The 27945-nt window shown below is 31.6% G+C and overlaps 4 protein-coding genes across 4 annotated transcripts in view; 1 reads left to right on the top strand and 3 right to left on the bottom strand.

Moving 5' to 3' along the window:
* Positions 1-9871, bottom strand: LOC129911637 (zinc finger protein 37-like). Its single transcript, XM_055989494.1, has 6 exons — positions 9413-9871; positions 9209-9353; positions 5056-5247; positions 4561-4998; positions 3173-4361; positions 1-549 (listed from the first exon to the last, which is right to left on the bottom strand). Exons 1-6 carry the CDS (start codon positions 9857-9859, stop codon positions 414-416), a joined length of 2547 nt encoding a protein of 848 aa, XP_055845469.1. The 5' UTR covers positions 9860-9871; the 3' UTR covers positions 1-413.
* LOC129911636 (putative ATP-dependent RNA helicase TDRD12) overlaps positions 1-27945 on the bottom strand; it is a 112050-nt gene that overhangs the window by 40500 nt on the left and 43605 nt on the right. The window lies entirely within an intron of this gene.
* On the top strand, positions 11454-17281 carry LOC129911643 (protein GPR107). Its single transcript, XM_055989505.1, has 9 exons — positions 11454-11638; positions 11746-11856; positions 11939-12084; positions 12160-12421; positions 15480-15578; positions 15651-15784; positions 16015-16164; positions 16291-16408; positions 16479-17281. The coding sequence occupies exons 1-9, from the start codon at positions 11558-11560 to the stop codon at positions 17052-17054; spliced, it is 1677 nt and encodes a 558-aa protein (XP_055845480.1). The 5' UTR covers positions 11454-11557; the 3' UTR covers positions 17055-17281.
* LOC129909697 (gustatory receptor 8a) lies at positions 17830-27927 on the bottom strand. The gene is made up of 6 exons (XM_055986770.1): positions 26987-27927; positions 20177-20469; positions 19943-20020; positions 19801-19869; positions 19651-19740; positions 17830-18184 (listed from the first exon to the last, which is right to left on the bottom strand). The coding sequence occupies exons 1-6, from the start codon at positions 27837-27839 to the stop codon at positions 18110-18112; spliced, it is 1458 nt and encodes a 485-aa protein (XP_055842745.1). The 5' UTR covers positions 27840-27927; the 3' UTR covers positions 17830-18109.

Consider the following 27945-nt stretch of genomic DNA (forward strand, 5'->3'; position numbering starts at 1 on the left):
TATGCATTATCAGATTTTGAATAAAATTTGTTTTCAAAAATGTACACGTTTTTGTTCTACTTTTGAATTTTATTCGTTTTTTTGTATTGCTACTTACAATTGTAACGTTTAAACGTTTAGTTGCACTTCATGTAAAAAATATATGTGCTATAAGCTATTACATATCATTATAATGTCATACATTATTATTATTTTTTTTTACTCTTACAAATAGATTTCTTAAATTTCTACATTTTGTTTTTTTTTTTTTATTTTTCAAAACAGTAAAAAGCCACTTAACTAACATCATACTTTTTCCGTTTCATTAAAAGAAATAAAAATTGCAATGATTGTACTTATAATAACTATGGCTTAAAATAAAAAAAAAATAAAACTTATTTTTGTTTAATAAAAATCATAAAAATAATTTTATTTTATGAAGTATTTGACCAATTCCAAGGAATCATTTCTTCGACAGAACGTCCAATACGTTCAGGATCTATAACTTGACCCAGCAAGTTTGTAAGATTATCAACTGGAGGATGAATGCCCTTCAAATGCTCAACAGACCTGTAACAAAGTAATCAAAAAACAGTAGTTATTGAAGTGAAGATTGTATTTCTTGTTTATCAGAAGGAATTGAGAAATTGTTTGAAATAAAATTAACAAAGGGAAATCTGGTACCGAAGTTTTTCGGTTTGGTCGGAAAGGAACATCATTCATTCGAAGGTCGGAGGACACAGTAACTCCAGAAACGGATTTAAGCTGTTCGACCAAAGGCAGGACTAAAGTTGTACTAAAGCGTGAACCGATCTGTTCAAGGATCCAAGTGATAAAAAAGAAAATATTGACGGAAACGGCGAAGGCACCCAACATTGCACTGTAAAGACGGAACAATCTTAACTTGAACTATGACGTTCAAAATATCCGCCCACCATAACAATGAGAAAAAGAACACTGATAGAAGGTATGCCCAATGAATGGTAACTCGTCGAATTCAACATCACTCTTACAAGAAATAAAACTATCAAGCGATGTATCTCCTCAAAATCGCTTTTAAAATTTTTTCACTGAATAGATAGATACCTACTTACTAATTACACTGGTTTACAAGGGTTTTGTTGCCTAAACAAAAATATACTTTTCTGAAGGTTTTCGGTGTGCTGAACTCGAATCCGAAACAACTAATCAGCTTCTGTTTTTGAGATATTACCGTTAGAAAATGCAAAAAAACGTTCTTTTGAGTTCTTCGGACCTTATTCTTTTGTATAAGGAAAATTGTTTGAGCATATTTAGTAACGGTTTCTATAAGAACTGTTTTCCATCTTTCGATACCTATTTAAATCTTTGCAATATCTTTTGTATTGCCTAAGATATCTTAAAATGAAGTAAGTGGGTTTGGCTTCATATATCCTAAAGGAGATAATGACGTTATACAATTTATAAAAATACCAAACAACTGAGGATATCTCGGGCAGTAAAAAAGATATCGGAAAGATTTAAACAGATTTAAAAAGGTGGAAAATAGTCCTTATAAAAACCGTTACTAAATATGATCAAACAATTCTCCTTATATAAAAGAATAAGGTCCGAAGTACTGCATTTTCTAACGGTAATATTTAAAAAACGGGAGCTGATTAATTTTTTTTGACTTCGGATTCGAGTTCAGCACACCGAAAACCTTCAGAAAAGTATATTTTTTGTTCGGCAACAAAAAAAAAGTTTAATTTTGTTAACCAGTGTTATCAGTTCCGCTCGAGTCACAACACCGATAAATTTTCGAAGTCAAACCGATTGTGGGGGAAGACTCCTAAGGCAGCCATATGTGTAAAACGAGCTTAAAACTCGGTCTGTTCAACAACTGTATGAACCTAACTGTGAGTCGGGTTCGTTGCTGGAGATCCTTGTTGTGGTAGAGTATTAGATGAAGGTCCTATGTCACATTTTCAAAAATTAAAGTAATAAACTTTTGCTAATAGAGCCTTCCGTAATCTCTCAGAGGACCCTCAGCCAAGGAGGAAATGGGCAGTATTAGATATAAGTTCAAAGTGGCCATGTTTTGGTGGCGAGGGTTGCAGAAAAATGAAACAGATCCTAGATTACATGAGCTAGTTTTAAATTAGATCATTTTTAGCAAAGGTGAACAATTAGCAGTTAGTGAATGAAAATTATGTCAGTGTCAGCATGGCGTTGACATAGTGTATGAAGACTAATGAGTGGAGACCACGTAAGGCAAAATGGAGAAAGCGACTCTGTACTGCTTAAATCCTGCGGGAGTATGTAATGTAATATGAAGACCAAACTTGACTAATATTCCAAGATAGGCCTCACATATGTTATGTAGAGCAATTTGGTAACATAATTGTTAGAGAATTCCTTGGACCTGAAAATTGAAATAATTCATGTTTAAAAATTTTATCTTTCACAAAAAAGTCTAAGTACTAACTAAAATTTATTTAAAGTTCCAAAAGAGTCTAGAGCCAATAGAAAAGTAAAAAAAAAGTGAATTTCAAAAGATCAGCACCTTTATCCTCCGAACTCTTCAATTATAAACATTTCGCATTGATTAAGAAGATAAAAGGACATACTCTTGCGTTTTTCATTACAATCGGAATAGTTAGGAAGCAGGGAGATGTTTTGGACTTGTCTTTGTTGGCAGTCCAATTTTCTTATATTTTGTTAAGCTTGGCTAATAAATAATAATCATTTTTATCAAAAAAAACAAGCCATAACTGAACGAAATTGAAATGGAACCACACTGCAGGCACCAGCTTTCCATTACAAAAAGAATTATCAAAATTGGTTCACTCCGTCCAAAGTTATGAGGTAGGTAACAAACATAAAAAAATAAAAAAAAAACAAAATACAGACGAATTGAATACCTCCACCTTTTTGGAAGTCGGTAAAAAAAAATAAAAGTACGTGAGGCCCTTCGAGATATTCAACTTCAAAGTTATAAGAAAAATGATGCAGTAACTTTATCGGAAGAAAAACTACCATTCGATTATGATGAACGTTGTGGAGCAAAAATTGGCCCGAAAATATCAGAATGAAAAAAAAATCCTTAATGGATTTTTATATGTGTTGTGACTTTAAATAAAAAAGGTTTACATAGATAAACTAGGGTATCTTGGACACCGAAAAGCTCCTAAATAAAACCAAACAAATTATCTTCTCAAATAGTTTCACTTACCCCATTTGCCCATGTTGCCCGATATGAACGACTCCACTGCTCCCTAGCATACTATGTGTTGGTATACCGCCAGGAATTCCAGCAATATTCATACTAATCGGCATGCTGTTTTCATTATTCGGCAAACGTTGTTGCTGTTGTTGTTGTTGCGTAGATGGTGGCAGCATATTGTTTTGTTGTATCTGCTGATGTCTTATTTGTGAAGTTGCAGCAGTTGGTGATGTGAGTGGGGCATTTGGCAAGAAACGCTGGCTGCTATTGCTTTCGTCACTACCAGGTGGAGTTGAAGTTTCCTGACCTCGTCTCGCTATAACAGGTGGTCCCTTTTGCAATGGTCTAGCCAAAGATCTCACACTAACCATTTTCGGTAAAGGCGGAAGGTTAGGTTCTTGGGGTCTCTGCTGCACGGGATTAAATTGATTTGTGGCAATGTCGAAATTGATTTTCTGCTGCATAACATTGTCATCGAATTTATTAGATGTCGTTGTTGCAGCAGTGATTTTTTGTTGCATTACTTGTCCAGCAAATTGATTGGCCACTGAACCAGTGGGTGAGGGGATTTTTTCTTGTTCAGTCATATGATTGGTTGAAGTAGAATGAATTTTAGATTGTCCAGCAAACTGAATATTGGCTGTTGGTCTGTCCATAATCTGTTCTACATATTCGGTGTTTTGTTCTATTGCCTGCTGGCTACTGTTTCCATCTTGAGTCATAGATTGTTCCGGCACTGGTTCATCAGTCTTCAGTTCTATTTGTTGTCGACCAGTTGAATTTGTTTTAGATGTTTTATTCTTTGCCAAATGATGCTGATTCATGTGTTTATTTAGATTAGCTTGACGAATAAATCGACTCGGACATATCGAACACGAAAAAGGCTTATCGCCCGTATGACTGAGCAAATGAGTGTTCAGATCTGTTTGGCGGGCATATTTTTTATCACAGTGCGGACAGGCAATGGTTTTTGCCATGTGGTTTAGTTTCATGTGTGTTGTCATTGAAGAATGTTGAATAAAACGCTTGCCGCAAATATCACAGCCATAAGGTCGTTCGCCGGTGTGGCGACGCATATGTGACTTAAGCGTCGTTGGTCGGGTAAATTTATCACCACAAAAATTACACTCGTATGGTCTTTCACCGGTGTGTGTACGCATGTGATGTTTAAGGGCATATATTGTTGAATAGGCTTTTGCTAGAAAAAAAAAGAGAAGCAAAAAAGAAACATAATTAAGTTGTGTAAAAGAAAGAGGACAAGGGAAGGTGGGTTTAGATCATTTAATATAATATAGGATCAATGTCCTCGTCTGGGCAAGTTTTTTTCTAAAGCAAAGACTGAATTCAATTCTGATAAGTATCTTTCTTATTAATTAAAAAAATAACTGCAAACTTACGACACATTGTGCATAGAAAGTCCTTTTCGCCAGTGTGCATGACCATGTGATAGCGGAGCTTTGAGGCAGATATCATATGCTTCCCACACACACTGCAGGGGAACATCTTTTTCGGTTTGGGAGGTTTGATTTTTCTTTTCTTCTTAACTTCGACAGTTGTTGATTCGTCTCCTTTAACTTCTTCTTTAGAGACTTCTTCATTTTCTCCTTCATTCTTCTCAGCAGTCTCAGCGTCTTTCTCTTCTAATGCCTCATCATCCTCACCATCACCTTCCTCATCACTTGCATTCTTTTTCTTCTTTTTATTTTTTGAATTTTTCTTATTCGGTCCACGAATTCGTTTGACTTTTTTCTTCTTGGGCATATGAACGTTCATGTGAGCTTTCAGTCCTTCAGCAGTGAAGTAGGTCTTCTTGCAAATTTTACACATATAGCGACCTGCAATGGAATGTTAGATAATCAAATATAACTGAGTTCTTGACAAGTTATATCAACCTTGAGGAAATATCTGGGCTTCTTGAGTTGTTGGTGGATCTGGGATAACTTCCATCATTTTATCCCTAAATACATCATTTTCATTCTCGGACGAGTCATCGTCTGCTGGTTCTGGAAGATCATTAAAGACATCTGACGAATCATAATCTGGATTGGATTTATCCGGTTCTGTTGGTAGGGGTTCAAGTTTTCCTATGGGAAACAAAGTTTAGAGAAAAAAAAACTAATTGTGTTCCTTTTTGTGAGAAGAAGATACTAAAGGTACAACGAGTTCGGCACTTTTTGCAAAAAGTTCAAAAGTGATAGTTTAAAAATAAACTCATTTTACGAACTAATATACTTCTGAAAACATTCAGAAAAGCGGCTTGCAGTCGAATCTTTTTCTTTTCAAATCGAACTCTATTGAAAAAATTGCTCTACTTTTCCGGAAGATTCGATATTTTTCAAATCTCTTTTTTGAGACGGATTTACATAGATTTTCAAACCAATATAATTTTTACAATTGCAAAATGTCAAACCAAACTATAATTTGGGACAAAACATATCAACCATAGCCAGTTTTTGTATATTTGTGAGTTATATAACCTTTATTGGATAGGTAAGTTGTCACTAGGACACACATAAATTTACAAAAAAAGATCGCTACTTTAAGAATTTCCTAAATAGCCAAAAAGTATCGAATTTTAGCAGCGACTGCAAGTGGTAGAAAAGAGTTCGACATAAGATTTTATTTTTAAAAACTATTTTTTACTATTTGCCGCAAAAAAACCCGCGGGAGAAAAAGTCTTTCACTTCTGCACTTTTCACAAACAGTGGCGTACAAACAAATTGTTGTAACTCCATGGGATTTATTGATTTGTTAAGGACATTATGTTGTTATATAATAATAATAATGAAACTTCGAACACTAAATATCCAATAAATATTTACTATAGCTGTCAAACAAATGATTTGCTTTTGTAAATGTTTTAAACAGTTTTAAGTTTGTGCTCCACATATCAAGCTGTGATACAATTTTTTTCGTATTGGAAAAAGTTAACACATTCTATTGCCAAAAATTGGAAATAAATAGGTACTTGAAAAGCGGAGCGAAGTCCGGCGGGTCAGCTAGAAGATACATATATATATTTTTTTTTTTATCAGATCATAGCCGAAGAGCGCTTATAGCAAGCACCGTCTTACGACCAGGGTTCGGACTTCAGTTTCAAAATTTCGAAGCAAATTTGAAAAAAAAGTGAAGTAGATCCCAAATTTCGGAAGTAGATTTCAAAATTAAACTTTCAGAACATTTATTTACAAAAATTTATTCTAAAAAAATTATTTTTCTTTACTTTTTTTATTATGATCTTTTCCAAAAAACCTTTCTCATCTAGTGTTTGTAACGGTGCTTTGGGGTAAAACGGTTAATTCAGCATAATCTAACAAATTTTTGATCAGGAATTCTCCAAAATCAGTCAAAAGTACTTTGATAAACTTTATTTATATTTTGAATTCGAAGAACAACACCGGCACACAAAAAAAAAAAAGTGTCATGAACCAGAAACCAGACCTATCTTTCTATATGTTTTTGGGACCGCTGAATCCGAATTTCAAGTCCGTTTGGCCCTGTCACCCTTCAGTTTTGAGAAAAATGCAAAAAACTCCAAAAAAGTCATAAAAATTCAAACAAAATGCACTCACAGCTCAAAACTGGAGGGTGATGGGGCCAAACGGACTTCAAATTCGTATTCAGCGTGCCCAAAAACATATAGAAAGATAGGTCTGGTTTCTGGTTCATGACACTTTTTTTTTTTTGTGTGCCGGTGAATTGACCTCTATTCATCATTTGAGATTTCAGTTGAGCTTTCTTTCTCAATGCCTCGACCAGATTTAAAATTGAAGTTAAATCCCTTTCTCTAAATTTATTATTTGAAAAATATTTTTTAATCAAGAAATAGAAGTTGATCCTGAAAAAGAGAAGTAGGGCAGTAGATTTTATTTTTTTCCCAAAATCGAAGTAAATCTACTTCGATCGAAGTAAAGTCCGAACCCTGCTTACGACCATTTGCCAGCACAAAACTATATTATCCGGCTCAAGACTTAGTGCAGTGTTAGTAAGAGGCAAATATTGACTACAAAAAACGTACAGTAAGAAAAATAAAAAACATTGAATTCAATATTAAATGAAATATATGTACATTAAGGAAATACAAACAAATTACAAATACAATACAAATTACTTTTAAGTAACAAAAAAAGACAAAAAAAAATAAGGTTTTTAAGAAGTTTTTAACCTCTTTTTATTAAAGTTTAAATCAAAAAGGTTTGAATTTAGACTTAAAAGTTTGCACCAGCGTTTTTAAGGTTCATGCAAGCCATAATTAAATCTAAGCATCGGAGCCTATAAGCACCCCCTCGATAATTGAATCATTTATTTGCAAAACATGATAAGTCCATGATTTTAAATTTTTCAGGAGAACAAAAAAACGTTCTATTTTCTTTTGATATGCGTAGAAAAATTTATAAAAAATATATTCTGTAGAACTCTTGCCTAGCTACAAAATACCGTTTCGTTTTTAATTTTTGGAGCGATAGCTCAAAAGATAAAAAATAAAAACGCTTTTGGACTTATCATACTTTGAAAATAAACGGATGTGAAATTAGTTTTTAAATGGATATGCAATTTTGCTTTTAGCCCCAGTCTATCAAACAATTGTATTTGAGAATAAAATACAATGTCCGGACTGCTAATTTAACTTTAAAGTAGCTTTAAACTTAAGATTTTCAGCCATTAATCTAATATACCATTTACACAAAAAGAAGCTGTTGTTTATTTTCAAAAGATGATAAGTCCGGGACTTATTCTGTTTTTGATACTAAAAAAATATTTCGCGTAGCTCTAAAATCGGATATAGATGGAGTAAATAGTTGATATTTTAAAGACAGACGTGGTTATCCCTGGAGTACAAATTTAGTCAAAAAAACGAATTTTGAAAAAAAGTGGACTTATCATGTTTTGTAAATAAATGATTCAATTACAACCAACAGAATTAAGTAAATTTGGTGCATCAATTACGCCTGTGATTAATTGGTGAATGAAGACTATGTCATTGTTAACCCTCCTTTGAGCCAAATTTTGAATCTGAAGGAGATTAATCCGATGCTCATAAGGAGGAATATTATAAGGATCAGACCATGGCAGTCCTTTTAAGACCAAACGAATGAAATTACGTTGTACTGATTCCGGTCTTACATTTGGACCTCGTAAAAAGGACTTGCGTATTGCGATGCGTACTCAAGGTAGAGGCGTACTAAAGAATTGTAGACGTAAAGAGTCACATAAGGATCTTGAAATTCTTTTGACCAACGCTTTGCAAAACCTAGCATAGAGACGGCCTTATGCACGATGACATTGATATGGTCGGAAAAATCAAGATTATAACTTTAATTAACCCCTAGGTCTTTAAAGCTCTGAACACTCTAATAATATCATGGGAAAGTTGGTTAAAAGCATAAGAGTAGTCTGTATAGATAGTCAAGTTCATGTCCACTTTCTAACGTATTTGAACACTTATGTAAAAAAGTAAGCAAGTTTGTAACAGTCGATGATTTTTGCATAAAACTATGCTGTTGCATATGCATATAATTTTTTTTACAATGGAATGCCAAGCTATCGCAAACAACTTGCTAAAAAAGATTTGGAATACAAGACAGCTTAGATATGGGCCTGTAATGAACTTTATATTGGATTTATCTTCTTTTTTTAAAAACTAGAGTAATAAATGCTTGTTTCCAAATGATAGGAAATTTACATAACTTCAGAGATACTTCAAAAATAAGTTTAAGTGGAAGAGATAAAATTGACCTTTAATTTGTCTAAACTGCTGCAGGAATACCGTCTGGTTGTATAGAATAATCTTTATGAAGTAGTGAGAGAAAATGGGATACTTTACAAGTATCAATTTGAGTATTATTAAATGTAACTTATTAAATGTAATGTACCTATTAAAACAATTATGGTAAGTATGACAATTTGTTTATAAAACGATAGTTAGAGACATTATTTGAGGCTCTTTCTTTTGAATAGGAACTAAAACTGATACTTTCCATGACTTAGGAAAGATGTCATACCTTATAGATATAATAAAGTGTAATATTGTTCTTGAAAGCTTACGTTTTTCTATAAGCTGCTTTAAAGGTTTGTCATCTTCATCGTCGTCTTCAATTATCGCAGTCTTTTCCTCAGCAAAGCCATCTGTTTGCAGACTATCAGTAACATCAGGTACCCAATCCATTTCATCTTCAGACTTTTCGTTAACCTTAAATTGACAATAGTTAATACAAAATATACAATACCAAAGGATATCTTAAGACTAACTTCTAAGTCAGAATCCTCTAAAGGATCTTTTGTACAATTGATAAACTCTGGCTTGATTTCTTCAAAATCTGGTTCAACATCATGTGTTTCGTGTTGAGGTGATGTTGCTGAAGGTGTTGTTGATTTGTTCAACTCCCTACAACCTTCCTCTTCTTTTTCTATTCTCCGACTTCTTCGTGTGCTCCGATGAACGCATAAAGTTTCTCTCAATCTTTTATCAGTTTCTCTAGCTTTTTCAATAAACTTATAAGACGATTTAAGTTCCTTTCTACAAGAGGAACACAGTGTTTTGGGCAATTCATCGTCCACTATAGCATTTAATTGTGTACAAATGTTGTAAATTTCAAGATAAGTTATCTGCGGCTTTCGTACGTAAATTGATTCTAGTTCGACAAAGTCCTTGGACCTTTTAGTGCAAACTCGGCACGTATGAGATTCTCTACCCATTTTATTTTTTTTATAAACTATTAATTCATAGGTTTATTTAATTGAAAATTAGATAAATAACATTTAAATATTGATTTTAATTGGAATATTTTATGATTTAAAAAATAATGTTTGTTGAGTTTGAAGAACGATTTAAAGAAAATTTGATGTTTATTTTTACTTTTTGATGACACTTGAGCGTTCTTCAAAAAAACAAAAACAATGATGCCAGAACTACTTGAAAATAATATGGTTACTTTTTAAGGCGGGAAGCACAATGAAGTAGAGAAAACGGGCTATACAGAAAAAAATAATATGACCACACCGAAAAGGTATGCGTAAGCGGTACCCGGTTATGTATGAACAAAGTTCCACACCTGAATGTTTACGTTCCAAGTTCATACCTTTACCACACCGGAAAGGCATGCTGTAGCGAGAAGGGTAATTGTATGAAAAAAATTCCAAATCGAAAGGTCACCTTTTTTCAAATTACTCATTCCGCTACCGCACTTCGTCATTCCATTCCATTCCTCAATAAAAGTGGGAACTAAGAAATGCCATTCATACAGAGATGCGAGCTGCTTTATTTGACATTTCATTAATACGGAAGCAGTGAACTGTCATGGCTACTTTTGGCAAAAAGTGGGAAATATTTTTTTTATTTTTTTCTATCGCCATTTGTTTTTGGAGGAAACCTTAAAAAAATTGTTTTTGGAACCAAAAAATAATCTTTGTGCTTCATTATTTTAGACTATTCTGTCAGAAAAACTATCACAAAATTCGTTTGAAAATTTTCAATTTTTCACTTTTTGCAAAAAGTGGCGCGTTGTATAGACGCAAAGCGTGAGAAGCACATTAGAGCAAGGGAGAAAAAAGTTCGAAAAGACGAAAAGGAACATTTTCTACCCTGTGAGTTTCCGATAAAAAAATTTGAGACTCATTTTGACGTTTCTCTTTGATGTTATTCTTTTTTTTTTTGCTGTTTTGCTTTATTTGATTTCGTCGTTCGCAGAGTTCGCTTCGTGATGGGTTGCATATTATATTTTTAAATTTATTAAAATGTTTTCTTTGCACATATAGCGCAATTTTTGTGAAAAAGAGTATAAAAATTGTTTTTTAAACCAATAAAATAAGCTCTCTGCATCATTTGTTTTCATTTTCCAGCCTAAAAAACTATACAAAAATGCGTTTCAAAATTTTCACTTTTGTACTCTTTCACTTTTTGAGCCAATGTAGTTAAGGCTTTTTGCTTTACTTGATTTCGTCGTTTGCAGAGTTCGCTTCGTGGGTTGCATATTATATTTTTAAATTTATTAAAATGTTTTCGTTGCACATAGAGCCCTCTGGAGTAATTAAGTAAATACGAAAACGAGAAAAAAATAAAACAAAAGATAATAGCTGTCAAATTTGTATAAAGTCAAGTGTCAAAGCGTGCGATGCACGGAAAAAAATATCAAAAAGAATTTCGAAGATCATACCGCCTCATTCTGGTAGTACCTTAAAATTTAGTACACAACTCTTCTATAATTCGTCTGGCATCACTTAAAATTCAACGATGACACATATGTCAAACAAAAGCAAAAAAAAAATTGACAATCAATTTTCTTGTTGTTTGAGAGGTCGTCGTGAAAATTTTTTTTGAAACTACAAAAGATCTTTAAAAAAACACATCGCAATTTGCGAATTTACAAAAATATATAAACCATTATATTCATTAGCATGAATCGATTAAAAGAATTTTTTATTTTATTAATGCTATGCAGTTTAAGCATAGCACGTAAACATCACCTTGAAGTTCGAGTAAGTTTTTTTTTTTTCAACTTTTTTTATTTACTTTGAGCCACGCAATAAATAAAAAAAAATTTTCTTTTTTATTATTAAAAAAATTTATATATTTTTTATTTTAGGAAGATACACGTCGATATATTGCATTAAGCACCTTTGGTTTCTATCAAGGTGGAATTCTTGATGTAAAATTAAGTAATTTCGTTATATCGCAAGAAAATGAAAATGATTTGGTAACACACAATGAAAAACCCTTTCTCCTTTTTTTTTTACTTTCGCTTGGTTAATATTGATATAATTTGTATATTTATTTAGTTTGGACTATCATTGGATAAAACAACAGTTGATGCAATGAATCCTTACTTGGATTCACATCAAAATAAATGTATTTTAGATGAACCAGCTTCGGCACAACGAAGTGGACCAATTGTATTCTTTTTGATGGATCTTAAAAATCTCAAGTAATTGAGTTTGATTTTTGTTGTTGTTGTTGGTCAAATGAATCATTATATGATTTTTATTTTATGTTATTATAGAGTTCATGTAACATGTTCATCAGATTGGAAGAATTTACATATTTATCGAAATCGATCTATGCTACCTGTCTTTAGATCGAAGAGACAATCAAAAGTTAGTGATTCTGCATTGTTTATGACACAGCGGAGGAAGAAGAGAGATTTGATGCCACAAGATGAAAAGTCACCAGCAATTCCAGGGGAAAATAAGGGAATTTGTAAGGATTTGACTTTGCCACTTACGAGGACTGTTGTTGGTGATCAAAAGTACTATAATACTTCGGTAAGACAAAAAAAAAAAGAAAAATATCTTAATAAATGCTTTACAGAGAACATTTTTTTCTTAAATTATACATTTTAACCCTTCAACAATAAATGATTATTAAAAAAATAAAATCCTTTGTTGTTGTTAAGAGCATAAAATGTTTAGTCAGTAAAATACTGAGTACCAATGAAACACGGCTATTATTGGCTTGAACTTTAATTGGGCCAAAAACCAGAGAAACTTATTTACAAATTCAATTTATTTAAACTTTTAAAACCACTGCCAGGCAGCGCAAGTGGCTTTCGTAAACAAAAATTAAAAAAAAAAACTAGAGACATGCAAGCATATTTGTGTGGATCAGAATCAAAACCCATTATATCCACTTTTCAAAAAAAAAATGACTTAGGTATGAGGTTTTGTTTCTATTATTCAAATACATACGTTGCGCCCAAGTTTGAGTCTCTAATTACATTTTTTGGCGTAGAAATCAGACCACAAAGTTAGAGGTTAATTTCAAAACCCATTTTATCCACTTGAGTTTTTGTTTCAAAACCCATTATATCCAAACAATTTTATTCGCATCAAAATCCATTATATCCATTCATAATATTATTTCTAAAATAAATTTGAAATTCAAAAACCATTTTATACATGGGATGAGATTAGATGGGAATATCCGAAAATTTATACGGATTTTTGAAAAAAAAAAATTTCGGCATTTAGGTTTCAATTTATTTGTTCAAGAAAGTAGGCGTAGCTAAAAAAAAGTAAATAAAGTTTTCTCGTTTTTAATTGAGTTTTTTTTAATGCCATATTTTCTTATTTTGGTCTAAAATTCAGAGGTGATTTTCAAAATCCATTCTATCCATATTTGTTTTGGGTATAACTCTAAAACTAAAACCCTCAGATCACGATTTCTGGACTTAAACTGTAGGGAATCCTAATTGAATCAATCCTGCATTTAAAAAAGTACTAAAAAATGTTTCGTTTAAGAGATACAAGTTTTTCTCGATTCACTCGAAATCAAAAAAGTGGATAAAATGGGTTTTGATTCTGATCCACACATTTATAGTACTGGCAATTAATATTTTGTCATCTTTCAAGGCACAAGAAAATAAAAACAATGTATTGCTAGTAAACAAGTATTATTTCAAGGGTCACCATTTGGTTATCTCTAACAAGGTTTTTACGAACCTTTCTTTGACAGACACTTTGTGGCGTAATTAAAAAATTTCGATCCTAAAAATGCTATGTACATAATTTGTATCGGAAAAATTTATTTTGTACATCTTATGATAAATTTTTTGTTCCAATTTTGTTTTTTTTTGGCAACAAAACACTACGTGTTGTCTAATTTAATTTTTCAACTAGGTGAAGATCCCAACAAAACCTTTTAAATTGTCAAATATTGCTTCGAAAATCAGAAATTTAAGATAATGTCGTAGTCAGCACAAGGCCCTGACCTAATCTGGCTGAAAATCTGTTGAAAATTTTGAAGAAATTGTTAGGGCAGTAAAAAGCACAAGTCTAACTTTCCATTAGACTGAAACACGACCGAATTTTCAAATTATTTCTTCACAAATTGATAGATCGTATCTCGAGGCTTTATTTAAAGTGTTAAAAATACATTCTAGTACACTAAATATATTGAAACAAAAGCCTTATTCCAAAGCAGAATTGGTCAAGTCCAAACACCAATATGATACTCTCTATTTTTGTACAATGAAGCATTTTTTAAAATTTTAATCAGAAAAACTAACGGTGGCATAATATAAAAAAATAATAAAATTAAAGCGATTTATTTTATGTAAACAAAAATAAGTTTTAAACAACTTTTTCAAAAAAGTCAAAACATTTGACCACTTTTGCTCGTCACTGTATATTATAATGTTCTACTAAGACCATAGAGCAGGGTATAGGGTATCAACTAAATCGGTATCATTCTTGCGGAACATATTATTGTAGCTTTTTAGCTATATTTCGAAGTTCAGAATTATTTTTTGCTCAACATCAAGAAAAATCTGCTTTGGTATCAGATTCAAGCCAAGCTTTTCATGATCTGCGATATGCCGAATATAGTATTGTTCAGCTATTCAAAAAGCTTCACAAAAATAAAATTTAAATTCCTTACAAAAAGTTTCAGCCCGATCGGCTTAAAAAAATGATATTAAGAAAAATGCGTATAAGTTTGGAGCGTAAAAATCTTGCTAAAATTAATGGTTTACCTTAAGATGTTATCGTCCAAAAACGATTTTTAAATTTATTTTTTAATATATTTTTGGGACAGATTTAGCCAATAAAAAAAAAATGGTATTTAGGTATTGTTACCCCTTAAAAATATATTCGCAACATTTGGGTATGTGCGTATTTTTCTTCAAAATTGGCTCCTAAATTAAGGAAATGCGGCCATCAGCGCTCATGAATTATTCCTCACAGATGACGACAGCATTGCTTGCGATCCTCAACGAAAAGCTAAAATGTACCTAATTACTGAAGAGAAAGCTAACTTTCTTCAATTTACAAGGGGCAGGGTTATAGACTTAACTGCGATAATTATAACCGTTCGATTAAGTTCATGTCGCGCACCTTGTTGATCGTTAAGCGTGTACTTGGTAGCCCTTTGACTAAAATAGTAGAGACTGACATTTATCGGGATGGAACAGTGGTTCCCAAGCTCAAATTCAATATTTGCTACAAAGATTTGGAAACAAACTGAATTTATCACTTTGTTTTGAATTTCTAATGACAAATATTACCAGTGAGGGTTAATTTCAGTAGTGCTAGACTTTCTTTTCATTTTTTCGGTTTATTTTCTTGAGATGTTTGAAGGATTGAATTTTGCTGGAAGCATCTCTTCAAATTTGTAATTAGAACTTGACATTTATCTTCAAATTCCTGACTGAGTCGTCCGTGTTCTATATTTTGAGAGATCATAACTTTAATATGAACTGGACTTTTATGTTCGTGAAAAATTAAACTTCATTACCTTTCTTAAATTCAATGCCTTGCTTAGTCCTTAAATGATTCTTCTATACTCCATGTCACCAAAATACATTTTTATTTTTATAATTTTCAGTTCTCAATGTTTGTAGCATCTCCACATGAAGAAGGACTATACAATTTATACTTCCATGCCTGTCCAAACTACTACACAACTAAAGAACTTTCTTTTGATGTAAGTATAAATAATAAATTATCTTATTTTTGAAATACATTAATATAATCGTTCATTTATGAATTTATGCAGGTTGACATCGAGGAGAACAACAATGGAAACTTCCTTTCAGCTGGAGAGATGCCTTTACCAGCTCTATACTTCATGATGAGTCTTTTGTTCTTCCTTTCAGGATTGTTTTGGGTGTTTATATTGAGGAAGAGCAAGTAAGTTTTAACTTAAAAAGGGTTTTATCTGGACAATGCCCGGGTTTGGCTATCTGAACTTAAGTTCTGAATTTTTAGTGCGTTTGATTGGTCAGATGTTATAAAAAGTAAGTGGACATTTGGTTCTGACAAATTATAGCCTCTAAAAATTCAGAACTTAAGTTCAGGTGGGCTGCGTTGAAACCGTCCAATTTAGTTGTTTATAATTTCTGTTTATTCCTTTTTTTCAGACATTCCGTTTTTAAGATTCATTACATCATGGCTGTTTTGGTTTTCTTGAAATCACTTTCGCTGATATTCCATGCCATTAACTATCACTTCATCGAAATCCGAGGGGAACATGTTGAGACGTGGGCTATTCTCTATTATGTTACTCATTTGTAAGTATATTGCATAGAAAAACTACCACAGCAATAGCCCTTAAAAATCATAAGCTTTAGAAATAATAAAAAAAAACTACTTTTATAAATGCGAAGTTTTTAAATATTTAAATTTGATATTTTCAGGCTAAAGGGTGCAGTGCTTTTCATAACTATTCTCTTGATTGGTACTGGTTGGACATTCATCAAGCACATCTTGAATGACAAGGATAAGAAAATTTTTATGATTGTGATACCTTTACAGGTAATTATTTTCTCAACAATTTTTATAAAAAACAAAACAATCAACAAATAATTCGTTTTATTGATTTCAGATCCTAGCAAACGTCGCTGAAATCATCATTGCCGAAAGTGAAGAAAGTGATGTCGAATATCGCACCTGGCGTGACATTTTCATTCTAGTCGATTTACTTTGCTGTGGAGCAATTTTATTCCCAGTTGTTTGGTCAATTCGTCATTTGCATGAAGCATCAGCTACAGATGGCAAAGCTGCTATTAATCTACGAAAACTCAAATTATTCCGTCAATTCTACATAATGATTGTCTGCTACATCTATTTCACTCGAATCATTGTATATCTATTAAAGATTACAGTAGCATTCCAATACGCTTGGTTAGATGAAATGTTCCACGAAATGGCTACTTATGTATTCTTTGTATTGACTGGTTATAAATTCCGTCCAGCATCGTCACATCCATACTTTAGTGTATCCGATGAGGACGATGACGACGAAGTTGAAGTACTTACAGAATCCGGCCTTACTGCAGGTCTACACAAGACGAAAGCTTTAAACCGAAACGCACCTCCAACTACAACAATAGTCGAGGGAAATGACGAAGAAAGAGAGAATCTAATAAGTAAACGTGAATCGAGTCATGAGTATGATTAAATTTAAAGAAAAAAACAATAAAAATAATAGTAGTTTTTTAAGAAACCTAAAAACTCAGATTTAGAATATATAAAATATTGTGCTTTAACAAAAAAAAAAAAAAAAAAAAAAAAAAACATTTGTAGGCATTAAACCGACTGAGTTACATTTTGTCCCCATTTTTTTTATTATTATTTTTTTTTTTGTTTGTTTTCCATTGAAAATTAAAGGAAAGAAATATGAAAATATTATATGTTTTGATTTTTATGACCGTCAGTTGGAACATTTTTTTTTTATTTTTAAAACATTCCGACGGCATCTCTTAAAACAAATATCTTCTTTAACCTTTATTTGCTTAACCCAGGTTATTCCTTTTGTTGATAATTCAATTAAGTTTTTTGAGTTTTAAAATATTTAATATCCCATTCCAGTCAAACCTGTTGTTTTGTTAAAATTACTGTTATTTAAAGATGAGTTGATTCTAAATTTGGTATAATCGTGTGAGTTTTATAGCACTCAATATTTCACTTGTGTAAAATAAATGTTAACCAGTATTGAGTAGCAGAAACAAACACGATTATTTTAAAAAATTGCTCTTAAAATTTTAATTTTTTATTTTTGAATATTAAAAAAAAAAAATAAAAAACAAAATAAACATATTTGTAGTGAAATAATGCATCATTTAATAGCAACCAATGAATTTTTTTTTGATAAAAATAATATGCATCTTACAAAATTCACTTACATTATTTTTTTTTTAAATTAGAAGTTTTGTAGCATTTAGCATAAATTTGTTCTAAAATTTTTAAAAATTATCACATTGAATTAGATTTTAGAAAAAAATATGTAAAAAAAAAATTGACCAAAATAATGATTACAATCTTTTTTACACACTAAATTTGGATTGTGATTAAAAAAAATCAAAATTAAATTTTAAATTGCTTGGATACTTATTTATTGAAGATATAATAATAAAAAGATTTAAGAAAAAAAAACAAAATTTGTAGTGATTTTATTTCTCTGAATAATATTTAGTTGAATTAAATATTAAAATGTTTCTCTTTTATAAATTTTTTTTAATCAAACTTCGATTTAAACTTGGGCATGAATTGGATGAAAAATACCATATAAGTTGTGATGGATCCAACAGCCTGAAATTAGAAAGAAAATATTGTTTAAGACGTAAATATTTATACAAGTAGGTAAAAACATGTAGGTACTTCATTTTGGAAAATTCTAGCTTCTTAATTTTAAGTGGGACTTGATTGGAAATCAACAGTTTCAATTTGTAGTAGGAAACAGTATAACAAATCTTCAAGGAACAAAATATAAAATCGATTTAACAACCAGTGCAATAAGCAAAAAAGTAATATTTATTATCCCGAAACTGTTTTGTGCAGCATACTGTTCTAATACGGTATACCTCAAGTACATATCGTGGGCACAAAGCCAAAATCACGAATCTGCAAAATTGTTGTTTTGAGAAAAACCGCTTCAAAGTGTTGGAAACTCATGCAAACTCGTGCAAAGTTCATTGATAGTTTAGGCTGCTAGGTAAAAGATGGAGAATTTGGTTTAACACAACGTGTCATATTTAGGATCAGTTTTTTATTCGAGAATTAGATTTTTACGCTTTCATTTGTCCTTACATTTAACAACAGCATCGATGAAATGAAAACTTTTTATTAAATTTATCTAATTTTTGCAGTGAACCAAAACCAGCATTTCACAAATCTTAAAATTTTGTAATATTGAAAAAAAAGGATCATAAGTGTGATAAAAATAGTCCTTTTTAAGTAAATATTCATTGATTAATTTAAATTTCATTTTAAGTATTAATTTTGTAAGAAATGTAGAAAAAATATAAAAGGTTGTTTTTAAAAATATAAAAACACCATTTAAAATTATTGTTTTTACCTCCAAACGAAAGTATGTTATTTGATTTTCTGTAGGAGTTTTAATTTTCAAAAATTAAAAAAAAAATTGGTATTGTGGTACCTACAGAAACTTTTAATCCACACATAAAAAGAAAATTTCAAAATTTTCGAAATATACATATGTAGGTATTAATTTTTCAAAAAAAAAAGTTTTTTTTTTTTAATTTTTCTTAATTTTAAAATTAGGGATATTGATACATAAGTTTCATACACAATTTTTCGTTAAAATCGGTCAAAAAAAAACGAGAAGAAAACGGTTACATTCAGGTAAATTCCGTTAACAACAGTTTATAATTGTTTGAGAAAAACAACTTTTTCTGTTTTAGTGCAATGGCATGTGAATTTTCTCCTACAAAAATTCCAATAATTTCTAAACTAGGTTTTCAATTTTCATTAAATTTTTTTTTTTTCAAATTAGGTTTGAATTGGTTTTGGATTTCAAAGCATACACGAAATATGATTATTGCCACGGATTTTCAAAAGCTGGCTCAATATGCATCGATACAATTAGCGTCGAAAAAATGGAAGTTATGCAGATTTGTAGGAATTGTCCTGATATCGAATTCAAAACCCTCTCGAAGCTTTTATTTATTGCAAAATATATTTCGTTTTCAAGTTTTCGAAAACATAAAGACCCTAAGCAATAATAACTGTGACTAAATTTTAAATCATTTTAGTACCTTAGTTAACATATATCCATCCATTGAAGCTATTCCCAATCCATCAATTTTAATCTGTTGATGCAGAAGTTGCAGTGAAAAATTTTGAATCTGCAATAATCAAAGTTAAAGTTAATTAAAGGTAAGGAAAAAACATTAAAAAAAAAATACCTGAACTGAAGCTGCTATATTGTCTGCACTATGCTTCAAATTGTGAACTCTGTATGAAATATATTTAGCCTTTAAAATACAAAAACGAGATTACAAGAAGATTAATTTGAATTAATTAATTAATTTTTGAATTTAATCTTACTGCATTCATACAACTCTTTGCTGTAAGCAAAAACATGGGTATTTCCAAAATTGCCGGCACCAATAAAACATCCTCTGAAATTATATAAAAAAGAAACAATCAAGTTTAAAAAATGTATTAAAAAACATCATTTAACCCACTATAATTATACTGCGAATTATAACATGCCCAATAAAACCAACCGCAACTAGTCAAAACCCGAACATAACACCTAAAATAATTTGAAACAATTACCGCTCCATTAGCATTCTTAAAACACTTGACCATTTCATAAATATTCTCATAAACCTTTTGCTTGGCCAAAAGACTTTTACGCACAAATTCATCAAATTTCACAAATGCGCCCCGATCAATTCCAAATTGATTATAATCTACCAAAAGTTGTAAGTCTCTATCAAGACACTTTATTTCAACTGTAATCAAATCCAAATAGAACATTATCTGCATTGTTTTGAATCGCAATAAATATGTGTACGTTGAGTAAGCCAACCAAAATACAAATTCCAAAGGATCATCCTCATCGTAGTCTAACAGAAGGATTATAATTTCCAAAAATTGATTTAACAAAAAATATAAGTAAAATTTTAACAAAAATGTTTTGTATTCTTTGACTTGTATCCAAAATGATGCCGTTCTTAGTTGACGTTGCGAACTTAGACGAATGTAATATTTCCAGAAATTTTTTTCATTATGCTTTTGAAATAATGGTTCTAAGGTACAAATGTTGAAATTCAATAATGTTGTTAGCAATTTGATGGTATCGACAAAAAATTCAAAACCTTCCCCGGTTAACATAAAATATTTACGAGCCAAATTGTATCCGTAGGAGAAAAAGTTTGAAAATATAAGAATAACGATACTCCAAAATAGCCACAATAACTCTTGAATACGAATGGTTTTGCTTTTAGAACTCAGAGATATTGGAGAGAAACAAAATAATCGAAACATTTTAAAATGCCATCGCACAAGTAGGCAAATTTCGTCTTCCATCTTTGGAATGCACTTTGACTTTAAAAGAAGTTAAAAAATGAAATTATATTCGAATAATAATAATTACTTTAATTTCTAAGTGGCTCATTGGTTATTTTTAACTTTTAAATTAATTGTTCTTGTTAGAATTATAAAACAACCAGAAAAATAAAACCTCATATTAATCATGGTCATGATCTAATATAATTAATTGCGGATGTTGTCACAATTATGATATATAAAGTGAAAAATGAGAAATAATAATAATTAATTTTCTTATTCAATTTCTGCGCCGTAATACAAGATAAAACTAATAATACGCAATGGAAAACGTTAGGCAAGTGCATTTTTTAATGTTAGTTAATGGTTATTATGGTTAACTATAGTTTCATAATTTAAACAACGATAGAAAATTTTGTACTAAAATTTAAAATTTTTCAAAAGATAAAATATTACACATACGCCCCAGTGTCCCGATGCAATAATAAATCGTATAAAAGCTGTAGGTATATCTTTGAAAGTTTTACTTTGATTTTTCAGATTATGATTGTTGAGTCTATCCCCGGGGCAAGACTGAATCTTTATTTTTCTATTTAAGGAAGAATATGGAGTTTTTATTTTTGTTTTTTTTTTTTATTTTTAAAATTTATAAGTTCAAGGACTAGGTATAAAGTTCTATAAAGTTTCAGCAATGCTAGCAACTCAGAAGATTCACTCAGAAGATTCAGTTGCTATAGCATAAGGTAAACTTTATAGAAGCAAAACTGTAAGTTTCGTTGGAGAATTTCTAGGACTTTTAACCGGATTTCTTCAGCAGGGTAAAGAATCTGTCAATAGTCTCTTTTTTTTTTAACGTAATTTCATTAACTCTCAGATGCGTAATTTTTATCATTTTATGTGTAAAATTGTTGGTAAATATATGTAAATAAAATCAAAAAAGACCAGCGTTTTATTTTCTTGGAAAGATGACAGGATATTCTTTGTTGGTCATATAAAAATATCTAATGTTTATCATAATGTTCACCTATCTTCCTTATTTTTAAAAGATACCTATATTAAGGATACGAATCACGAAGAATAGAAAAGAAACCATCTTTGGCCCCAGACATGCAGTTCGGTTTTCGGGAGAAGCACTCCACACTGCATCCGCTCATGAAGTTCCACCAAGACATCACCTCAGCTTTAAACAACAATCAAGTTACCGTCGCATGCTTTCTGGATGTCGAGAAAGCATTTGACAGCGTATGGATAGATGCCCTTATCCATAAACTTCATTTAATAAGCTTTCCTTTGGCACTAATTAAAATTATTTTTTCTTTTCTCTCTTCCAGAAACTTTTTTGTGCAAGTGTGGATCGGAAATCACAAATGAAAGTCATTCGAGCTGGAGTTGCTCAAGGATCCAAACTTGGCCCCTTTCTATACAGCATCCTGACATCAGACCAACCGCCTGCAAGTGAGTGCGAGAACCTGCTTTACGCGGACGATTCACTCACATACTGCAAGTCCATCTCGCCAAACATAGCTGCCAGGAAAGTCGAAGCTCACATTCGGAAACTGTATGAGTTCTACAGTAAATGGGGTATCCGGATCAACTCATCCAAGTCGGAACTATTGTGCCTCAGACGATCAGGAGGAAGAGGCAGTCGATCGGCTCGAAGCTGCAGAAGCATCACATTGACACTTCCAGATGGAACTAGATTGCCAGCCAAACGCAGCGCCAAGTACTTAGGAATCAACTTTAACGAGCTCCTCAGATTCAACAATCACTCCCGTTTGGTCCTCAAAAAAGCCAACTTTGCCTTCCATCGCCTTCACCCTCTGATGAAAAAAAGAACAGGATTAATGTCGAATTCCTTTCAATTGAAAAATCGAATTTTCGGCAATCTCGAAGCGAATTTTTTCTGAAAATCATGTTCCATAGAAAAAAAATTCGCCTCAAACGAAGCAGAATTCGATTTTTTTTAATCCCTCTTTTTTGAGAGATTTACACGGATTTGCACACACACTTGGAACATTTGACATTTCTCAAACGTCAAGCTGAAAGTTTTCTTCGTGTTGTTTGTTTATTGTATTTTTATTGTGGAAAAATATGAAATAAATTAAAAAAACAATGTGCGATCAAAATATATTTTTTCCTGGCATAGTTCTTGTGAAAAAGTCAAATTACTGTGACTTTTCTTCTTGTAATTGTCGTCAGAAAATTTTTTCTCTGTAAAACCACAGCATACGGCCAAAATAATAACCTTCTACCTCATCTTCACTCAGATTTTAATAATAACTGCAATTTCCCTTTGATTCTGATTAAAATAAATCTATATTACCGAAGAAAATAAACAAAATTATTGATCAAAGGAATCTCTGGTTTTATTTTGCAGAAATTGTTTTGGTTTCAGCTTGACGTTCGTGTAAAAATTGTTGTCAAATGACACACATACAATCGCAAAAAGAATTGGGTCTGTTTTCATGTTCCTTTTTAAGACCAAAAATTCGATTTTTTTGAGGCGATTCAAAAAATTGAAAGGAATTCGACATAAGTCAACCAACGAAACTCTTGATCTACAAGCAGCTTCTGCGACCTGTCATTGCCTACAGCTTTCCGGTATGGTATACCATCTCCAAGACAGCCATGAAGGAACTACAAATGTTCGAGAGAAAAATACTGAGGATGTGCACCGGACTTTACTTCGATCGACAGCGACAAAAATACTACAGCAACAAGCGACTCTACGAGGAAGCAAAAATCATACCACTGGACAAGTATCTACTGCGATCGGCGAAGATACTTGTAGGAAATATCGCCAACCACCCCAATCAGCTGATGAGAAGAATGATAGCCCAACAACGACATCCCGAACCTAGGTACCTTTGCGCTTTGGATATACTGGATGAGCACGTAATTTCAATGGACAACGAAGAAGCAGTTAACTTTTACGCCGACACCCAGTCGGCACACTATCGTGGCTAAACGCCAATCTAACCAACCCAACTCAACCAACCCCACAACTGGACATCCGGGTCTGAACACCCCGAGGACAACCTAGTCAGCAGACTTTTTAAATTAAGTTTATCCATGTATAATATTTATTTATATATTATAACTTAGTCATTGTATAAGGTTAGGCCCCTTCTGTGCCAACAAAATTTTATATCAACCAATGTATCTTAGAAATAAGTTAATTTTAAGTCAATTGTAAATAACAAGTTCAATAAACTAAATTGAATTGAAAATTGAATTGAATTGAACCATCTTTGGCCTTTTGTCACGTACTGCATTGTTGCCTGGGGGTAGGGTTGCCAACCGTACTCTAAAAAAGAGTATTGTACTCTATTTCACGTAAATGTGTACTCTATAATCTATAACTCTGATAGAGGAGTACGTCAAAATACTCTTTTTTTTTACTTAAGGCTGAGTGTACCACCACATAAAAATAAGCATTTTAACGTTTGCAAATTGGTGGATAACTTTCATATTTCTAAAGATAGAACGAGGCTTAAAATAATTTCTGAACTTGAACAATTGTAATTTAGAGAGTACAAAACACTATAATTTTTGTCGTTGTTTTAGTACGACCAATTTGTTTTGTGTTTGTTTCTTAGTCAAACTTAAAATTTAATTTTTTACTAAAATTTTAATTTTTTTTTAATTCAAATTTTGTTCTCTATTTGACTTTGTTTTGTTTAAGACATCAAAATATTAGATTTTTTCTTGTAAAATATCAAGGTATTTAAAATTGAGTTAACCTTCTTATATATTTTTATTTCGATAAATTATATTGATAACTGCAAAAATTGTAAGCCATATTTTATCTGTTTTTGCCACTTCAGCATTCACTGAGAGAGTATTTTCGGTCTTGAATATGAAGTGGCGAGAGGAGAGGAAATTGATCAAAAATGAGCTCTTAATGTATATTAATTTTGAATTTGAACGTTTATTCATACACATATTTTAAAAACAACAAAAAATTGTTATGTACTGGAAGAAGCAAAAAAAAAATACTCTTCTTTTTTCAAATGTACTCTTTTTTTCGTCTCTGAACTCAAATATACTTTTTTCCTTGTGAAAAAAGTTGGCAACCCTACCTGGGGGCCTCCTGGCATTATATTGGCCCTGGAAAAATGAAAAAAATTGTGTTCCAAAAAAATAAAAATTAAGTTTTATTTGCCACAAATGTCAAAAGACAAACAACGACGAGCTTTTTATATGGTTGACAAACAATATTCGAGATCTTTTATCAAAAGGGCCCATGTGGGTTATCTGCAACAAGTCTTTCTTTCTAAATCTATATTATGTACAATGTACACGAAAAGACAAAAAAAAACATTTTTGAATCGATAAGAAAAAATAAAAAACACCATAAATTTACCATGAAAGGAAAAATAAAGGGAAGAATGACACAACAACTAAGCTTTCCCCCGGGGCCTCGGCTGCGCAAAATTTACAAGTAAAACTCACAATCAATAAGGCTGAATTTGATCAGTCTTTGCCCTTACTTTAATTGCCATTTAACTGGAGTTTGTGGGAGCACTAATGGCAACCCACAAAAAATAAAATGCAGGACTGTTCCAAAAAAAAAAAAAATCAATGTTACCTTGTTTTGAAAATTTGATTTTTCAAAAAAAAAAAAAAAAAAAATTTCAAATTTTTTTTTTTTAATCCAAAAATTATTTTTTTTCAGAATTTTGTTTTTGATTTATATTAAGGCAATATATGTAAATGTTTTTGCATAACAAAGTCGTTAAAATTTAACATTAATTTGGAAAATAGTTCATAGTTTGAAAAGCGGTTAATGGGAGATACCGTTGATAACGATTTTTGAAAAAAAAAAACTTTTTTCAAGAGAAGATAGACTAGACCTTGTCTAAAACTAATACTTGAATTTTTTCATCAAAATAGTTTTTTGAGAAAATTTAACTTTTCCAAAATTGGTTCATAACAGGTACCGTTATTTTTGGTCCAAAAACTGCTACATATCAAGTTTGAAGTGGATCTGCCCATCCGTTAAGGCTGTAGCTCCTTATACAGACCGACAGACATCCTGACAGAATGACAAACTGACAGACAGACAGATGGGCATACGGAATTTCGAGGCCCTTTGTTTTCGCATTCTCTATCATCGTAGTGGAAAATTGTTATCTCAACTTTTTTTTTCGAATGCGTAACAAAAAAAGTTGTCTTTGATGAATAACGAAATTGCAATTTAGCCTTTGTTTGTGTTATTTTGAACTTTACTCCAAACCAGAAAATTATGGAACCAAACTGTCCTCGGAGTTGGATTGAAAGCCGATTTCGTTGTGCAGGCCACGTTTTGCTTTCTTTTGTGTGTCGGTGTTATTTTTTAAAATTCTAATATCATTGGTATAACGTATTAATATTTAAGTCACAGAGAATTAATCATAAAATCATATCAAAAACATCATCAATGGCTGAAACATACGTAAGTGGCCCTAAATAACTACCTTGTGGGACACCGGGCAGAGCGGGAAAAGACAATATCTGAAAAAAATTTGGTACTGATGATAGGACGTGGTTCATCATACGAAAGTCTGAGGAAACTCGAGCTTTAAAGTTTGAATAGAGTTATGAACAGTTCAGAATAATATTATGGCAAGGTAATAATCATCCTGAAGGTTTTTAATTTTGTTGGTCATTGGGAGATGATGCTATCAAATGACGTCTGTGGGCTAAATGTAACTTAAATAGTGGAAATCAGCATATTATCTAAGTATTATTGGAAGAGAGACCTCTGCTAAAAAAAAAAGTTGACCTAGCCTTTAGGCTTTGTCGATTCTCGGTTGCCAAAAAAAAAAAAAAAAAAAAAACAAAAATGTAAAGAAAGTCAAGGCTAGACTCTTGAACTTAGAAAATATAGCGTGATAGTCCATTATACAAACCACTGGGATAAATGCTACTACAAATGGAAGAATGAGTAATACCTTTTTAAGAAGGAGCAAAGGCGTAATGAATACATAAAAACAGAAAAAAAAGAAGTACCTATAAGTAAAGATTAAAATAAAAAGAGTTAAATTATTTAGTGCTACTTGTGTGGAAATGCATATTTTATCAACAACTCACTAAGCAAAAATCCCGTACTTATAACTGACCAAGCACAATAGTAACCATCCACAAGCATGCGTGTGTATCCTCTCAACAAATGAAACACCATTGACCAATTACAAGCTTTTTGAAAGCATTCATTCATTTCAAATATCAGCTGATAAATTCGTTGTTTCTCAACGAGACGTCTTCGAACAAATTCTTCAAAATGTGGAAAAGTCTCATAGCTAAAATGCATATTAGTAAACTCAACGAGTGTATCTAAATCTTTATTAAGACTCTTCACTTCCAATCGAATTAAATTCATATACAAAATATATTGAGCATTTCGTATACCAATAACAATTGTAAAAGGCGTATACATTATCCAAAACATCTGTAACTGGTACGGCATGGTCGTATATAAAAGCGCATACGAAACATGGAATACAATATTAATGACAAGCAATCCACCAAATTTCCAAATAAATGACCAATGTTCACCAAGTTGCTCCCAAAATGTCATATTTTCAACCAAAGGCCTTCTAAAAGATCGTAGTTTAATGTAAAATTTCCAAAAATTTCGTTCATGCATTCGTGAAGTCAGTGACTGAATTGCTGAAACATTAAATGAAATGCATGTTACGGTGACTTTTAAGGTGTCATTGAACAAGGCAAATCTCTCTTCGATGTACAAAAATATAGAGTAGTTTGTGTACACAGTTAAGATGAGTGTGTTATAAGCTGCCAGGACTATAAACGACCATAACAGTATGAATTTGGCTTTAAGAGAATTTTTTTGCGGATTCTGATGAATGGATATGGGACAAAATCCAAAAATTCGAAAAATATAAATGACCCACAGCAATACTGAACCGATTTTGTCTTTCATGTCTTTTTTATTCCAACGCGCACTCAATAAAACCAAAAATCAAACTACATAAAGAAATTAATTTCTTAAGAGCTTTCCAACGAACGGAACGGGTTGTAATTCAACT

This window comes from Episyrphus balteatus, chromosome 2 (genome assembly GCF_945859705.1).
Source record: "Episyrphus balteatus chromosome 2, idEpiBalt1.1, whole genome shotgun sequence".
Classification (NCBI taxonomy): Eukaryota; Metazoa; Arthropoda; class Insecta; order Diptera; family Syrphidae; genus Episyrphus; species Episyrphus balteatus.

Excerpts from the sequence above, each read along its gene's own strand:
- LOC129909697 (XM_055986770.1), bottom strand. The coding sequence starts at position 27,839 with ATGAAAGACAAAATCGGTTCAGTATTGCTGTGGGTCATTTATATTTTT. Across the intron at positions 20,021-20,176 it reads TTAAGAATGCTAATGGAGCG|TCAGAGGATGTTTTATTGGT; the intron begins GTAATTGTTTCA and ends TTTTATATAATT. Across the intron at positions 19,741-19,800 it reads ATATAGCAGCTTCAGTTCAG|ATTCAAAATTTTTCACTGCA; the intron begins GTATTTTTTTTT and ends TGATTATTGCAG.
- LOC129911643 (XM_055989505.1), top strand. The coding sequence starts at position 11,558 with ATGAATCGATTAAAAGAATTTTTTATTTTATTAATGCTATGCAGTTTA. Across the intron at positions 11,639-11,745 it reads AACATCACCTTGAAGTTCGA|GAAGATACACGTCGATATAT; the intron begins GTAAGTTTTTTT and ends TTTTTATTTTAG. Across the intron at positions 16,409-16,478 it reads TGATTGTGATACCTTTACAG|ATCCTAGCAAACGTCGCTGA; the intron begins GTAATTATTTTC and ends TATTGATTTCAG.
- LOC129911637 (XM_055989494.1), bottom strand. The coding sequence starts at position 9,859 with ATGGGTAGAGAATCTCATACGTGCCGAGTTTGCACTAAAAGGTCCAAG. Across the intron at positions 4,999-5,055 it reads AGCCCAGATATTTCCTCAAG|GTCGCTATATGTGTAAAATT; the intron begins GTTGATATAACT and ends ATTCCATTGCAG. Across the intron at positions 4,362-4,560 it reads CTTTCTATGCACAATGTGTC|CAAAAGCCTATTCAACAATA; the intron begins GTAAGTTTGCAG and ends TTTTTTTTCTAG.